Raw genomic sequence first — 15,999 nt, 5'->3', positions numbered from 1 at the left:
GTGAATAAAGAGGGGCGAGATATATAGTACCCTGGACTCATATCATAGAGGGGGGTTTGACCTAATCAAGGGGAACAGAGAAAACCTTCTTGTGAAATGATAGTAGAGCTGATACCCGAAGAAAGACTAAGGTTAGGGGCACCTGGGTGGCTCAGTCAGCTGGGTGTCTGACTTCAGCTCGGTTCATGGGTTATCGATCTCTGTGCTGACAGGTCAGAGCCTAGAACCTGCTTTGGATTCTGTGTTTCCCTCTCTCTGCCCTTCCCCGCTCCACTCAAAAACAAATACACATTAAAAACAAACAAAAACATGACAGACGAAGGTTAACTGGTAGGTTTAGTGAGGAAGAGTGTCCCTGTGCATGGCCCGTTTGGCAGGTGTTGATGCCACGCTGGAGCACTGAAGACAAGAGTGTGTGAGATGGGACTAGAGAAGTACATGCGGCCTGACTGTGCAGGCCTGTCTACCTACGTGATCCTAAGAGCAGCAGAGAGTTAGGGAAACATTTCAAGCAGGATAATGACATGATTAGATTTATGGTTCAAAAGGATGGCTGCAGTGGATAAGCATGGATTGGGGGTGGGTATCCAGATAGTCTAGATAAGAGATATGGTAGTTCCTGGAAAAGGAAAGTAGTTTGGACTGGCAGTGGAGAAAAGTGACTGAATTAAGAGAGATGAGGGGACTTGTGATAGATTACATATGCGGGTGATGCTGACTCTTAGGCTTTTGGTGTCGAAAACTATATGCATTGTGGTGATACCCTACATTATAAAGCCAGTGCTAAGAGAGAGCAAGATTTGGTGGAGAAAGATCACAAACTGTTTTTTTAATATATCAAAGGTATTATTTTTTAAAATATATATTTATCTATTTTGAGAGGAAGTGAGCAGGGAAAGGAAGAGAGAGGGGGGTGGGGAGAGACAGAATCCCAAGTAGGCTCTGTGCTGTCAAGTGCATAGTCCAATTTGGGGCTTGATACCATGAACTGCAAGATCATGACCTGAACCAAAATCAAGTCAGACACTCAGGGCATCTGGGTGGCTCTGTTGGTTAAACTTCCAACTTCAGCTCATGTTATGATCTCACTGTTTGTGAGTTCGAACCCCACATCGGGTTCTGTACTGACAGCTTAGAGCCTGAGGTCTGTTTCAGATCCTGTGTCTTCCTCTCTCTCTGCTCCTCCCCTGCTCATGCTCTGTCTCTCTGTCTCTTAAAAATAAACATTAAAAGAATTATACAAAAAAATAAGACATTCAACTAAGCCACCCAGGAGCCCCAAAGATATTTTAATAAATATGTTTACTATATCCCCTTTCTACACGTGAAATTCACTTCTTAATAACTCAAAACTCAGCTCTTTGTAGATTATTCATGAACTGAAGTACCAGTATTTAATGAAAACAATAAAAATAATTTGGAACCATTTAGAAGCAAATTTGCATTAGCAGGTCTTCTGTTGGGGAGAAACATAAGTGTGTTTTTTGACATCAGGTTGAGTTAGATTCAGTGAGTTATTTCAAGTGAAGATGTCAAGTAAGGAGCCGTATATATATGACTAGCCATCTGTATGAAATAGGTCACCTACGGGCGATAACATAGACAAAATGACAAGATACCTAGAACCAAGGGGCACCCAGGTGGTTCAGTCGATTAAGCGTCTGACTTTGGCTCAGGTCATGATCTCACAGTTCGTGAGTTCGAGCCCCCACATCAGACTCTGTGTTAACATCTCAAAGCCTGGAGCCTGCTTCAGATTCTGTGTGTCTTTCTCTTTTTGCTCCTCCCTTCTCACGCTCTTTCTCTGCCTCTCTCTCAAAAATAAATAAAAATTTAAAAAAAACGATACCAAGAACCAAGCCTATTACTTAGTAGCTGGCAGGAAAGGTTAAGCCTGCAAAGACTGAAGAATTAAGTAAAGAAGAAGGAGAAAAACAACTGTGTCTTGAAAGCCAGGGGATAAAATGTTTCAAGAAAGGGAGGGGATGATCAGAAATGCCTACAAAATACCACTAAGGGAGATTAATGTAGGTGAGAACTAGAAATATCTTTCTGTCTTGAGTGACCTGGTTCAAGTAGTTTGCTAGGGCTGCCATGACAAAATACTACAGCCTGGGTGACTTAAATAATAGATTTGTTCTCTCACAGTTTGGGAGGCTAGAGGTCTGAGGTCAAGAAGACAGCAGGTGTGATTTCTTCTAAGGCCTTTCTCCATGGCTTGCAAATGGCCACTTCACTGGGTCCTCACATTGTCCTTCCTCTACATGCACATATGTCTGGTGTCCCTCTGGTCCAAATTTCCTCCTCTTGTCACTCACATTGCCTTCTTAAAGACACTGTCTCTGGGTGCCTGGGTGGAGCTCAGGCAACTAGTTAAGCATCCAACTCTTGGTTTCAGCCCAAGTCATGATCTCAGGGTCTGTGGGTTCAGGCCGTGCATTGGGTGCTGCGCTGGCAGTGCAGAGCCTGCTTGGAATTCAATCTCAATCTCTCTCTCTCTCTCTCTCTCTCTCTCTCTCTCTCTCTCTCTGCCTCTCTCTGCCTCTCTCTGCCTCTGCCCTGCCTCTACCTCTCTGTCTCTCTGTCTCTCTCTCTCTCAAAATAAATAAATAAATAAAAACAAAAGATCCTGTCTCCAAATACAGTCACATCCTGAGGTGCGGGGAGTTAGGACTTCTTGAATTTGATGGGGGAAGAACACACTTCAGCCCATAACGCATGAGGTAACTTCTCTCTATTCAGTCCTGGGAGCATAATTCGGGTTGAAGGGGGTTGAAAAATAAATGGATGTGAGGTAAAGAACTCAGGTATAAACTACACTTTGAAAAGTTTTTCTGTGAGAGTAGCATGAGGACATTAGCAAGAGTATGCTTCTTTTTTATTTATTTATTTTGAGAGAGGGAGCATGTGTGCATGCTCAAGTTGGGGAGGGGCAGAGAGAGGGGGAGAGAGAGTCCCAAGGAGGCTCCACACTGCTAGTGCAGCACCTGATGAGGGGCTCCAGCCATGAACCATGGGATCATGACCTGAGCTGAAGTCAGATGCTTAACCAACAGAGCCATGAAGGTGCCTGAGCAAGGGTATGTTTCTTCTCTGTGGTGAAGATCTTTTATTTTTTAAATTTCCAATTCCTTACAGATTAATAATTTTACAAAATAATGAGTTATTAAAACATTTAAATTTAAAATGACATACAAAATATAAGTCCAAATATTTTAGTATTATATTTAACAGACATAAGATTACTCTGTTAGAAACCTGTAAAAATTTCTATTTTTGCTCTCAACTTCCATACTTCTCTCACAGCAGAACAGTACCAAATAACACTTTGAGGCAGTGCTCTATGTGGGAATGGAGAGCCTTGTTGTTGTTGTTTGATAGGAAAGACGGAGACATGTTTAAAAGATAATTTAAGACTCTACATAAGAGGGTGGCTCAGTCGATTAAGTGTCCGGTTTCAGCTCAGGTCATGCTCTCACGGTTTGTGGGTTCAAGCCCTACCTCGGGCTCTGTGCTGACAGCTCAGAGCCTGGAGACTGCTTCAGATTCTGTATCTCCCTCCCTCTCACCCTCCCCTGCTCACGCTATCTCTGTCTCTCAAAAGTAAATTAAAAAAAAAAAAAAAGACTCTACCTAAAGAAATTAGGAGGACTTGGGTGGCTTAGCCAGTTAAGCTCCAACCCTTGAGTTTGGCTTAGTCATGATCTCATGGTTTTGAGGTCTAGCCCCGCATCAGGCCCTGTGCTAACTGCACAGAGCCTGCTTGGGATTCTGTCTCCCTTTCTCTATGCCCCTCCCCCACTCACACTATTAATCTCTTTCTAAATAAGTAAACAAACTTTTTAATTAATTTATTTTTAACTTTCTTTTCTTTTAATTTTTTAAATTTTTTTAAAATTTATTTTTGAGAGACAGAGGCAGCATGAACAGGGGAGGGTCAGAGAGAGAAGGAGATAATAGAATCCGAAGCAGGCTCCAGGCTCTGAGCTAGCTGTCAGCACAGAGCCTGATGCAGGGCTCGAACCCACAAACCATGAGATCATGACCTGAGTCGAAGCTGGATGCTCAACCAACTGAGCCACCCAGACGCCCCAACAGACTTGTTTAAAGGGTTAAAAAATATTTTTAAAAAGTGGAACAAATGAAATATTCAAGAGAAAAGGATCAAGTAAGGTTTCTGAGAAGCCAGGAGAAGAAAGGATCCAAGGTGTAGGATGAGAGATTATTAACGTATTATGGAGGAAGAGAAACAACCATTTTATTCTAACAACAACAAACAGGCTTAGGTATAGGAAAGATAAGGGAGTTCCTTTCTGATGCCTTCAGTTTTCTCCAAAGTGTAAAATCAGGTCACCTTTCTAGAGTGGTGGGTGAGGAATGGGACAGATAATTTGAGGAGACTCAGAACAGGGGAGAGTTGTAGTGAAGACCAAAAGAAACCAGAGAGTTTCCTGACAGTGCTAAAGCCATTTGATGATGCTGATTGTTGTATTTATAGTGGAATCAATCTGCACTTTACTCCACTTTTTCTAGCAGGTATGAGAAAAAAGTGGGTGACTGAAATCATCTGTGACTAGAGTTCTACTAAACAGGTACAAAAGAAGATCGATAAAGGAAGTTCAGAATGTTGCTAACAGGGTAGTTTTTAATTTAAATCCTTAATCAGAGCATATTCCTCCTCTGCCTTTAGTGGCTTTTCATTCCTTCCAGATTCTTCCTGATGGCCTCGATGCTGTCGGACTTTATCCAGTGTCCCACTTCCCTTCATTTACTTCTCTCCAGTCATACTGGGTTTCTTTTTGTTCTTGGAAAATAGCAAGCTCCCATCTCAGGACTGTTGCCTAGTCTTAGTTCATCTGCTTGGTGGGGCCTTTTCTGTTCTGGATCTCATCCCTTTCTGTCCTGTTACTATTGGGCACCATTTATGGTTCCTTCGTTGGATTTATCAGTTCCCAGATAATACCTTGTTTGTTTAATTTTTAGGTCTATTTATTTGTTTTGAGAGACACAGAGACAGTGTGAGTGGGAAAGGGACAGAGGGAGAGAGAGGGAGACACTGCCAGCATAGAGCCTGATGTGGGGCTTAAACTCACAAAACCACAAGATCATGACCTGAGCTAAAACTGAGATTTGGATGCTTAACTGACTGAGCTACCCAGGTGTCCCTACCTTGTTTGTTTATTTATTATGTTTATTATCATTGTCAGTTTTCTCCCCCAAGAATGGAGGTTCCATGGGGCCAGGGATATTATTTGTTCACCACTGTACCTAGATTACTTAGATGCTCAATAAAAATTTAATGAATGAATAGAAATGAAGAGAGGAGAAAAGGAATACAGAGGGAAGTAAGAAGTAGTGGACCATGGATTTAAATGAGCTAAAGTGGGGGTGCCTGGGTGGCTCATTTGGTTAAGTGCCCGACTTTGGCTCAGGTCATGACCTCACGGTTTATAGGTTCGAGCCCTGCATAGGGCTCTCTGATGTCAGCACAGAGCCCACTTCAGATCCTTTGTCCCACTATTCTCACATGCACATGCTCTCTCTCAAAAATAAATAAACTTAAGAAAATAATAAAACAGCTAAAGTGTGTCATTAAGCAGAGGATTAATGAAGTAGGGATTAATACAGAGGTCTTGGTGGGTTTGAAGAATGCTTGTAGTAGTGGTCAAACAGGAAAGGGGAGTTGTAGTCCCAGAGTATAAACCTTAAAGAAGTGATTTTGAAAAAAGCAGATATGGATGATAACAAAATTAGAAATGTGATCTTAGGAGTGATGCTTCAGGTAGAGTTGAGGGGAGGAGACCAAGCCACTGGGAGGTGAGGGTGATGTATGATCCTTCCTTGCGGATATTGAAGTTACAGAATGATGGCAGGGCTTAGGGCAGACCAGATGTCAAAACTGTGAGTGAATGAGGATGAGCAAGTAGGGGTTCATTAAGTGAGAGGAGCGTCCAAAGAGTATGAAGGAATATAAGGTAGAATCCCAACTTTAGCTTAGTTTGTCTTTAAAGAAAACCTGTTCATTGCAAAGGCTGAGAAGAAAGTAATGTCAGAAGATACCCAGCTTTAAGGAGGAGGTGGGAAAGCCTGGGGCAGAGCTTAATGATACAGGAGCATTTGCTGGAGGGCAATAGTGGGAGGGTTTGGGAAGTGGGAGAAGTAGAGAGCTTTATGGAAGACGCAGAACAGAGATGGCAGTATACTTTCAGGTTTAGGAGACTCATGGTTTAACTGGTAAACGCTGGGTGAGTGAATACATGTTGTAGTTAGCCTCAGCTGATCATCCGAGGAAGGTGAGAGTGAGCTTGGCGGCCAGAGGACTTGCTTAGGTTGCCCAGGGTGATGGTTTCCTTAAAGTCATAGACCCAGTATGCTGCCTCACCTAGATGAGATAGACTGGTAAACTGTACATTCTTTTGTGTTTTTTTAATGTTTATTTTGAGATGGGGGCGGCAGGGGCAAAGAGAGAAGGAGAGAGAGAATCCCAAGCAGGCTCCTTGCTGGTAGCATGGAACCCGATGTGGGGTTCAGTCCCACCAACTATGAGATCATGACCTGAGCCAAAATCCAGAGCCAGACGCTTAACGCACTGAGCCACCAAGTGCCTCTAAACTGTACATTCTGAACATTTACCTTTTTTTCTCATATGTGTTATTAAATATGTTTTCTCCCAAGATGATATTGACCTTTCAGATTTGTAGATGCTTCTTATTTGTTTTGAATGTTATTGTTTTATGTATTTAGATCTGTCAGCCTTTACTATATGTTCTCTATCCTTGTCATACCCGGGAAGACCTTCCCAAGAGGTACAAAAGAGGCACCCCAATATTATTGGATGTTTACTTGCTTTTTCTAGTGCTTGTATGGTTTCATCTTTAACACTTAAATGCTTAATCTTTCTGGAATGTATTATTTATATGCATTGCATTTTATGCAAATGTACTTTATATATTTTTAAATGTATTAAAGATCTTTTTCCAAGTAGTCGAACTATTTTAAATACTTCATTGTGGGGGGGTATCATATATTTTTGTGCCTAATTCATTTATTTGGAAGTTGTAGTAAAGAGAAACTATAAAATCTATATTTTATTTAGTGTTCAGCTAATTATCCCCTGGTGTCTTTGAAATATGTTTAAAATTAGTTGTATCTATTAAAATTTTAAACGGACAAAACCTTTGGCTCAATAATGCCACTTCTGATCATTTTTTACCTGACATACATATGAAATGATATATGTACAAAATTTTTCAATTTTTGTTTGTGTTTTTGTATAGCAAAAGGTTAGAAACAACCTTAATATCCTTCAGTAGGAAAACTGATTAAATAAATTTGGGTATATATATATACAGGGAAAAACTGTGGTGACATATTTTTTAAAGTAAGAAAACACTTTATATATAGAATCTTCAGAACATTTTAATAAGAGCAGCCATAATAATATAAATAGCAGGTATGCCCTTTACTTGTATATCCCTACAATATCTTACTGATGACAAGGAATCTTTCCTTCAAGGAAGGAAGCTGGTTGGCTAAGGGACAGAGGTGGGTATTCTTTTGCCTTCGAGAATTTTTAGCTATGAAAATGTATTACCTAGTCAAAATAAGTAAAAATTTGAAAGGTAAAATAAAACTAATGAACTAAAATTTGATTTTTATAATTTTTGAAAGAGAATTACCACTTAGTGGTGTCAATTCCAAGCTAAATTTTTCAAAAATAAGAGGTTAAAAACCCATTTCCCCCCCCTCTGTTTTATGACCATAGGGAGTGTGCAACAACCAGTTAACCGCAAACAAAGCTGGAAAGGTTCCAAAGAATCCTTAGTCCCTCAGAGACACGGCCCACCGCTAGGAGAGAGCGTGGTCTATCGTTCTGAAAGTCCCAACTCGCAGACAGACGTAGGAAGACCTCTGTCAGGATCTGGTATAACAGCGTTTGCTCAAGCTCACCCAGCCAACGGACAGAGGGTGAACCCCCCACCACCTCCTCAAGTAAGGAGTGTCACTCCTCCCCCACCTCCCAGAGGCCAGACTCCCCCTCCAAGAGGTACAACTCCACCTCCCCCCTCTTGGGAACCAAACTCTCAAACAAAGCGCTATTCCGGAAACATGGAATATGTGATTTCCCGAATCTCTCCAGTTCCACCTGGAGCCTGGCAGGAGGGCTACCCTCCACCGCCTCTGAACACATCCCCAGGGAATCCTCCTAATCAGGGACAGAGAGGCATTAGTTCTGTTCCTGTTGGCAGACAACCAATCATCATGCAGAGTTCCAACAAATTTAACTTTCCACCAGGAAGACCTGGAATTCAGAACGGTAGTGGTCAAACTGATTTTATGATACACCAAAATGTCCCTGCTGGCACTGTGAATCGGCAGCCACCCCCTCCGTATCCTCTGACCCCAACTAATGGACAGAGCCCTTCTGCTTTACAAACAGGGGGACCTGCTGCTCCGTCAGCATATACAAATGGAAATATTCCCCAGTCTATGATGGTGCCAAACAGAAACAGTCATAACATGGAACTTTATAACATTAGCGCACCTGGACTACAACCAGCTTGGCCTCAGTCCTCTTCTGCTCCAGCCCAGTCGTCCCCAAGCAGTGGGCATGAAATCCCCACATGGCAACCTAACATACCAGTGAGGTCAAATTCCTTTAATAACCCCCTAGGAAATAGAACAAGTCATTCTGCTAATTCTCAGCCTTCAGCTACAACAGTCACTGCTATTACACCAGCTCCTATTCAACAGCCTGTGAAAAGCATACGTGTATTAAAACCAGAGCTACAGACTGCATTAGCACCTACGCACCCTTCTTGGATACCCCAGCCAATTCAAGCAGTTCAGCCTAGTCCTTTTTCTGAGGGTACCACTTCAAATATGGCCGCTATGCCTCCTGTTGCTGAAGCTCCCAACTATCAAGGTCCACCTCCACCGTATCCAAAACATCTGCTGCACCCAAACCCGTCTGTTCCCCCATATGAACCAATCAGTAAATCCGGCAAAGAGGATCAACCAAGCCTGCCCAAGGAAGATGAGAGTGACAAAAGTTATGAAAATATGGATGGTGGAGATAAAGAAAAGAAACAGATTACAACCTCTCCAATCACCGTTAGGAAAAACAAGAAAGACGAAGAGCGAAGGGAGTCTCGTATTCAAAGTTACTCTCCTCAGGCGTTTAAATTCTTTATGGAGCAACATGTAGAAAATGTACTCAAATCTCATCAGCAGCGGCTACATCGGAAAAAACAATTAGAGAATGAAATGATGCGGGTAAAACCTTTTAAAATGCACATTTTTATACTTGATCATTTATTTGCTTAGTGTTTATTTTAAAATATTGGTCCAGTATTTTATAGGTAAATATATTATCAATTATTTAAAAGTCGATAAACTTTAAAGTGCTTTTGATTATACCATTTTATTTTAGTATTTCAAGATTTACTCAGAATTTCCTACAATAAAGTTCTAGTAAATTAAGAAAAATAATACTTTATGGAATGCTATATAGGTGTACATAATCCCTTTATATGGAAATAGGAGCAAAGGTTATTTTCTAGGTTTTATATATTATCTTACAACTGTTTAAAGTAAGCTAGAAATAATCTGGGTACCGTCTCTTGATATGAAACCCTTTTTTTTGTTTTTAGTTCTAGTAGTTTTGGTGCCTTATTTGTCAGGTTTATTTCATCTGGTTGGTCTATTAGAAAGTATCAAAGGCCTATCTCTTCAATTATTTACTCTTCTAATTTCATTTTTTTAATAATGTACTAGAAAAATATGCTGAAATTATTAAACTACTAAAAATGAGATCAGAATAAGTGCTTATTCATTTTAAATGAATCTGTTGTGATTCTATATACATATCTTCACTAGATATTATGGTGATACCAACAGCGTTACTATTTTTGTCACAGTTTCCAGTTCAAGCAAATTTAACTTTCACTCAAAATCCAGGAGGCTTAATTTTGTGATGAAACTTCCTCACATAACTTGAGAGCCATTCTTTTAAATTTAAAAATTTTTAAATGTTTTTTTTTATTTATTTATTTAGAGAGAGAGAGAGAGAGACAGTGTGAGTGGGGGAGGGGCGGGGAGGGGAGGGCGGAGGGAGACACAGAATCCAAAGCAGGCTCCAGGCTCTAGGCCCTGAGCTGTCAGCCCAGAGCCTGATGCGGGGCTCAAACCCATGAACTGTCAGATCATGACCTGAGCCAAATTCAGACACTTAACCAACTGAGCCACCGAGGTGCCCCGAGAGCCATTCTTTTAAAATGATTTTTCTAAACCTGATTTCACAGTATTGTTACTCCTGCTATAAATTGAACTTTCTTAGATGAGAAACACCACGATAATCTGTATGACCTATCCATATTTTAGCTCTTAGGATTTCTTACTAAAGTCTGTCTGTATGTATTTTCTTAGTTTATTTTTCCTTTTTCCTCTTCACTTTCACTAATAGCTGATTTAAACTTTTATGGTGTTGGAAGCTTTGCTGACTTCTGTAGCCTCCATTACTGTGTAGGCAAGTAAGATTTTAAGAGAAACAGTTCTATACTAAGTGTGGCATGCCACCCTTCTTAAAAGATACTGCATGCAAATGTGTGCATCCTAACAGAAGCATGAGGTTGCTATATTCTAATTAGGCTTGCATTTCTAGACTTAGACTCTACTTCTTAAATTCCTATTCTATGTTAACCCTTAAATTAGTTCTTTATTAAACTAGCCAAAAAATAAACTTCCTTCTAAATCCAGGTAGTCAATGCCTACTCAGGAGTTGGCTTTTGTTTTTAATCTATGTTTTGATGTCTTCATAAGTCACACTGACTGTTCTTTGAAATGTTCCAAAATATCTACAAGATACCTTGTAACCAAACAAGTTGTCCTTTTTAAATAAGGTAGGAGAAACCCTTGGCATTTTGTGTTAGTGGTGGCTATACACCCTACCCTTACTCTAGTGCCTGAGGGGGAAAAAAAAAAGATGAAAGATGGACTGTTGATGAGTCTTTAAGTGAGAAGAGACATTCTTTTGTTCTTAATACATCAGTTTTTTGCAGTAAATAATCTGGAGGGGAAGAATTTTTTTTTCATGAGAGAAAATAGGAAGAATATTTTAATTGTAGTCATTCCACAAGAGAAGCACATATAATGAAGGCAGTCTAATCACATAATCCGGGTGAATATGCATGGAGAGATGGATGAGGATGCATGTTAACAGATGTTTGGTTGTTGCACATTGGGAACTTTTTGGGGGTGCATTAGAAAATAGTAGAAAGCTGACTGTTGGTATCATCTTGCTCTCCACAGCAGAATCTGCATAAAAACTCACCTTTGTATATCCTGTTAACTGTCCCTTAGGCTGCACTTTTGTTAATTAATTTTCTCTGAAGTACATTCTAGACTTCTAACATGCTTCATTAAAAATTATTATGCATTTAACTTTTAAATATATGCCTGTTTCCAAATTATTTTTTAATATTTGGTATAGAAGATAATTCCTCATTTAACCTTTAGTTTATTTGCGTAGGTTGGATTATCTCAAGATGCCCAGGATCAAATGAGAAAGATGCTTTGCCAAAAAGAGTCTAATTATATCCGTCTTAAGAGGGCTAAAATGGACAAGTCTATGTTTGTGAAGATAAAGACACTAGGAATAGGAGCATTTGGTGAAGTCTGTCTAGCAAGAAAAGTAGATACAAAGGCTTTGTATGCAACAAAAACTCTTCGAAAGAAAGATGTTCTGCTTCGAAATCAAGTCGCTCATGTTAAAGCTGAGAGAGATATCCTGGCCGAAGCTGACAATGAATGGGTAGTTCGTCTATACTATTCTTTCCAAGATAAGGACAATTTATACTTTGTAATGGACTATATTCCTGGGGGTGATATGATGAGCCTATTAATTAGAATGGGCATCTTTCCAGAAAATCTGGCACGATTCTACATAGCAGAACTTACCTGTGCTGTTGAAAGTGTTCATAAAATGGGTTTTATTCATAGAGATATTAAACCTGATAATATTCTGATTGATCGTGATGGTCATATTAAATTGACTGACTTCGGCCTCTGCACTGGCTTCAGATGGACACATGATTCTAAGTACTATCAGAGTGGTGAGTAAAACCATAAAATTTGTACATATTAATATGATTTGTTAATAAAAGGTGTTATCGCTGGATGGGAGCCATACGTCCTGGTTCCAGACTTGACTATTAGATAAATGTGAGTGAATCCTTTAGACACCTAGACTTTTAAAATGAGTGTGTTAGATTCAGTTATTTCTGAATATCATTAACATTTTTTATTTAACCTCTTCATATTTTGTTATTTTAAAATATGTCAAATAACATTTTAAAAATAATGTTTAAGTGTTTATCTTGAGAGAGAGAGAACGAGAATGAATGGGGAAGGGGCAGAGACAAAGAGAGAGGAGGAAGAGGAGGAGAGAGAAAAATCCCAAGCAGACTCCATGCTCAGTGGGACCTCATGGTCAAGCCTAAGCCCAGAGTCAGACACTTAACCAACTGAGCCACCCAGGCACTCCCCAGAAATTTTTAAATGAAGCCCCACACCCACCATTCAGCTTGAACACTAGATTATCATCAGTTGTTTTGAAGCCCTTAAATGATTGCTTCCCCTTTTTCTTCCACAGAGACAACCATTATTTCAGAACTTTGTAATCAATTCTTTACTTTTCTCTATACTTTTTCCAATGTTTATAACCCTAAACAATGTTATTTTATTTTGTCTACTCTTGAGCCTTTATTTAAATGTAATCATTCTATATGTATTCTTCTATGTGCACTTCTTTTATGTGTTTGAGGTTGATCTGTGTTACTGCATATGACATTTTTCACTCTTATTTAGGATTCCACTGTATGACTATTACACAACTTATTTAACCTTAAACACTTTATGTACGTGATTTTGATCAATCCTCACATCACTGTGAGGCAGGCTAAAGAAACCGAGGCTTAGTTAGATGAAGTATTTTGCCCAAAGTCAGACAGAAAAGAAGTATAAGGGCTAGGCTTTGAACCCAGGTGTATCTGATTACAGGGCCCATGATATTTCTACTCCACCACCCTGCCTCACCAAGACCCCTTCAAAGCACTCATGGAAGTGTCAGTCCATCTCACAATTCTTGTTATGACTAGGTTCTTTACATATATTCTGATTTGAGGGTCACAGCAGTCCTCTGAGGTACCTATTATTAGCCTCCTGTGCTTTGGGGAAGCCAAGTAGATTGACATTAAATGAATAGAACTGAGACACTTGGATCTGTCTCCTCAGATTCACCCAAATTACTTGGGGTTCTTAAAAATATGATTTGTAGACTCTATTCCAGTCTTCTGATTTAAAGTCCACTGGAGGGGAGAAATTGTATTTTATTTTTTTAAAGTTTGCTTTTTATTTTTTTACTTTTTTAAGTAGGCTCCACACCCATTGTGGGGCTTGAATTCACGACCCTGAGATCAAGAGTTGGATGCTCTACTGACTGAGCCAGCCAGGTGCCCTGAGAAATTGTATTGCATCAGACATCCTAGATGATTATTACAGTCAGTTTAAATATGAGCTGTATTTTTCTAGATGATTTCATCCAGTCATGGCTGTAATGCCATTTCATATCAGTGACTTCCAAATCTCTCTCTAGAAATTGCCCCTCCCATTCACTTGTGTTTCTAATAGGCCTTTTATACTTAATATTGCCAATAAACAACTCTCAATTTCTCCCCCTCCAGTATTCCCCATTTTAGTAAATTGCACTACCACCACCCACTTAGTTACCCTTGATTCTTTTTTTCCCCATACCCTATACACGTAATCCATCAATAAATACTGTTCATTCCACATCTAAAAATACCCTTGATCTGTTCACTTTTTTCCATATCCACTGTTACTGTCAGAGTCCAAGCTTAATTGCAATGGCCTCCGAACTAGGCGCTTTTCACACCTGGCCTCCCTACAGTCTATGCTCAACAGCGTTTTCTTTTTGAAATATAAATTCGACCTTGTCATTCTCTTCAAACTCTCCAGTATCTTCCCATTGTACTTGGAGTAAAAGGCAAACCATTCCTTTTGCTTATTAAACCCAGGTGCACTGGCTCCCACTCCTACTGTCCACCATTCTCTCCTAACTTACCAGCCCACTGGTCTTCTCTCTTGTTATTATTGTTTCTCTGTGGAATGTCTTGCCCTAGTTTTCAAATGGTTGAGTTCCTCTGTTTTTTACAAATATCACCTCAGTCAGTCTTCCTGGCCACCCTACTACATTTGTCATGTTACCCCACATTGATTCTCTGAATGGGATGCATCACTATTTTCATATGTGATTATCTGTTTGTTGTGTTTGTCCCATACAGAGAAGCTACCTGAGAGAAGTTCTCTGTCTTTCTTCTTTATCGTTGTCATTTGTTGATTGAACAAAACCCTGATCTAATTTGTTTGAAACTTTGTTCAGAATAGTAAGGGGAAGTAGTCTGCATAACAAATTCCTGATCCTACGAACTCATGACTTTCATTATCATCATTTAGCATTGAGTAAATTACTGAAACTTACACTAGTTTTTCTTAAAGTAAAACTTGTCCTATTATTAGTATCTCGGAGCACAGGCTGTAGTTAGTAATTAACACTGTCAGTGATATGGCATACATTTTGTCTTAGTTTGTCACAGGGAAGAGTATCATTAACTCTAAACCATGATGTCAAATGATTAAACAGTCTTTAGGTTTACTCTTGTTCTTGTTGCTTTGATTTATTTATTTACATACATACTTACTACACAGGTGACCATCCACGGCAAGATAGTATGGACTTCAGTAATGAGTGGGGCGACCCTTCTAACTGTCGATGTGGAGATAGACTGAAGCCACTAGAGCGGAGAGCTGCACGCCAGCACCAGCGATGTCTTGCACATTCATTGGTTGGGACACCCAATTACATTGCCCCTGAAGTGTTGTTACGAACAGGTAAATACATTAGTTCATGATAATCTCAATAGGCCGATAGACCAGCTGAAACTTACATTAATTAGCAGGTGGCTTATTTATAAGCAGATGGCTTATAATAAAAATATTAATTACAAGCATGTTGGTGATTTAATATTTTGTTTATATTGATTCTGAGCACTTTTTAAAAAGTTTATGAATAACAAACTTTGGTAACTTATTTTAGGCTATACACAGTTATGTGATTGGTGGAGTGTTGGTGTAATTCTTTTTGAAATGTTGGTGGGACAACCTCCTTTCTTGGCACAAACACCATTAGAAACACAAATGAAGGTAAGATCTAGCATCTATACTAACGAATTGTCACAAAGTCCCTGTATCATAGACCTTTAGCAATCCTTTACTTAGAGCATGTTAATCTGGAATTTAAGAATGCATTTGTAAGGTGGGGCACATGGGTGGCTGAGTTGGTTGAGCCTCTGACTCTTGATTTTGGCTCAGGTCATGATCACAGGGTCATGAGATCAAGCCCTGCATCAGGCTCTGCACTGAATGTGGAGCCTGCTTAAGATACTCTCTCTTTCTCTCTCTCTCTCTCTCTCTCTGTCTCTCTCAAAAAACAACAAAACCTGATTTATAAAAAAAGAAAGAAAAAGAATGAACTTGTAAGAAGGCTCCTGGCTGGCTCAGTCAGTAGAGTGACTCTTGATCTCGGGGTTGTGAGTTCAAGCCCCACCTTAGGGGTAGAGTTTACTTTAGGAAAATAAAAGAATGAACTTGCAAGTTTAGAGGAAGCCACTAAAACTCCAGGAGTGAACTCTAATCCGTCAGCCCACTGTCTTCACAGTGTTAGGTCCTCCGTCACTCATGTGCTCATATACTCATTCAATTCTCGTGGATGTCTTTAGTACTATGTGCACGTTTATTCTAATTTACTTTTTGTCACCTTCTGGCTCCTGGCTCTGTTTGGATTAAAGTCCAAATTTGTACTCCGTTCCCTGTTCATACCATTCCCTCTGTCTGGAATGTTCTTCTTGCTTTCCCATCTTC

At 39.7% G+C, this 15,999-nt stretch overlaps 1 protein-coding gene and 1 long non-coding RNA gene across 2 annotated transcripts in view; one reads left to right on the top strand and one right to left on the bottom strand.

The window, feature by feature from the left end:
• Window positions 1–15,999, top strand: part of LATS1 (large tumor suppressor kinase 1) — a 55,008-nt gene that overhangs the window by 31,921 nt on the left and 7,088 nt on the right. The window contains exons 4-7 of the mRNA XM_029943914.1: window positions 7,766–9,276; window positions 11,531–12,113; window positions 14,788–14,970; window positions 15,176–15,282. Coding sequence (XP_029799774.1) covers window positions 7,766–9,276; window positions 11,531–12,113; window positions 14,788–14,970; window positions 15,176–15,282 — 2,384 coding nt within the window. The remainder of the gene's footprint in view (window positions 1–7,765; window positions 9,277–11,530; window positions 12,114–14,787; window positions 14,971–15,175; window positions 15,283–15,999) is intronic.
• LOC115295739 overlaps window positions 14,731–15,999 on the bottom strand; it is a 35,813-nt gene continuing 34,544 nt past the window's right edge. Inside the window, exon 2 of the long non-coding RNA XR_003910555.1 lies at window positions 14,731–14,949. This is a non-coding gene — a long non-coding RNA (uncharacterized LOC115295739). The remainder of the gene's footprint in view (window positions 14,950–15,999) is intronic.

This window comes from Suricata suricatta, chromosome 7 (assembly GCF_006229205.1).
Source record: "Suricata suricatta isolate VVHF042 chromosome 7, meerkat_22Aug2017_6uvM2_HiC, whole genome shotgun sequence".
NCBI lineage: Eukaryota > Metazoa > Chordata > Mammalia > Carnivora > Herpestidae > Suricata > Suricata suricatta.
Note: the sequence above shows the minus strand (reverse complement) of the source record. Positions and strands in the feature narration are given on the sequence as shown.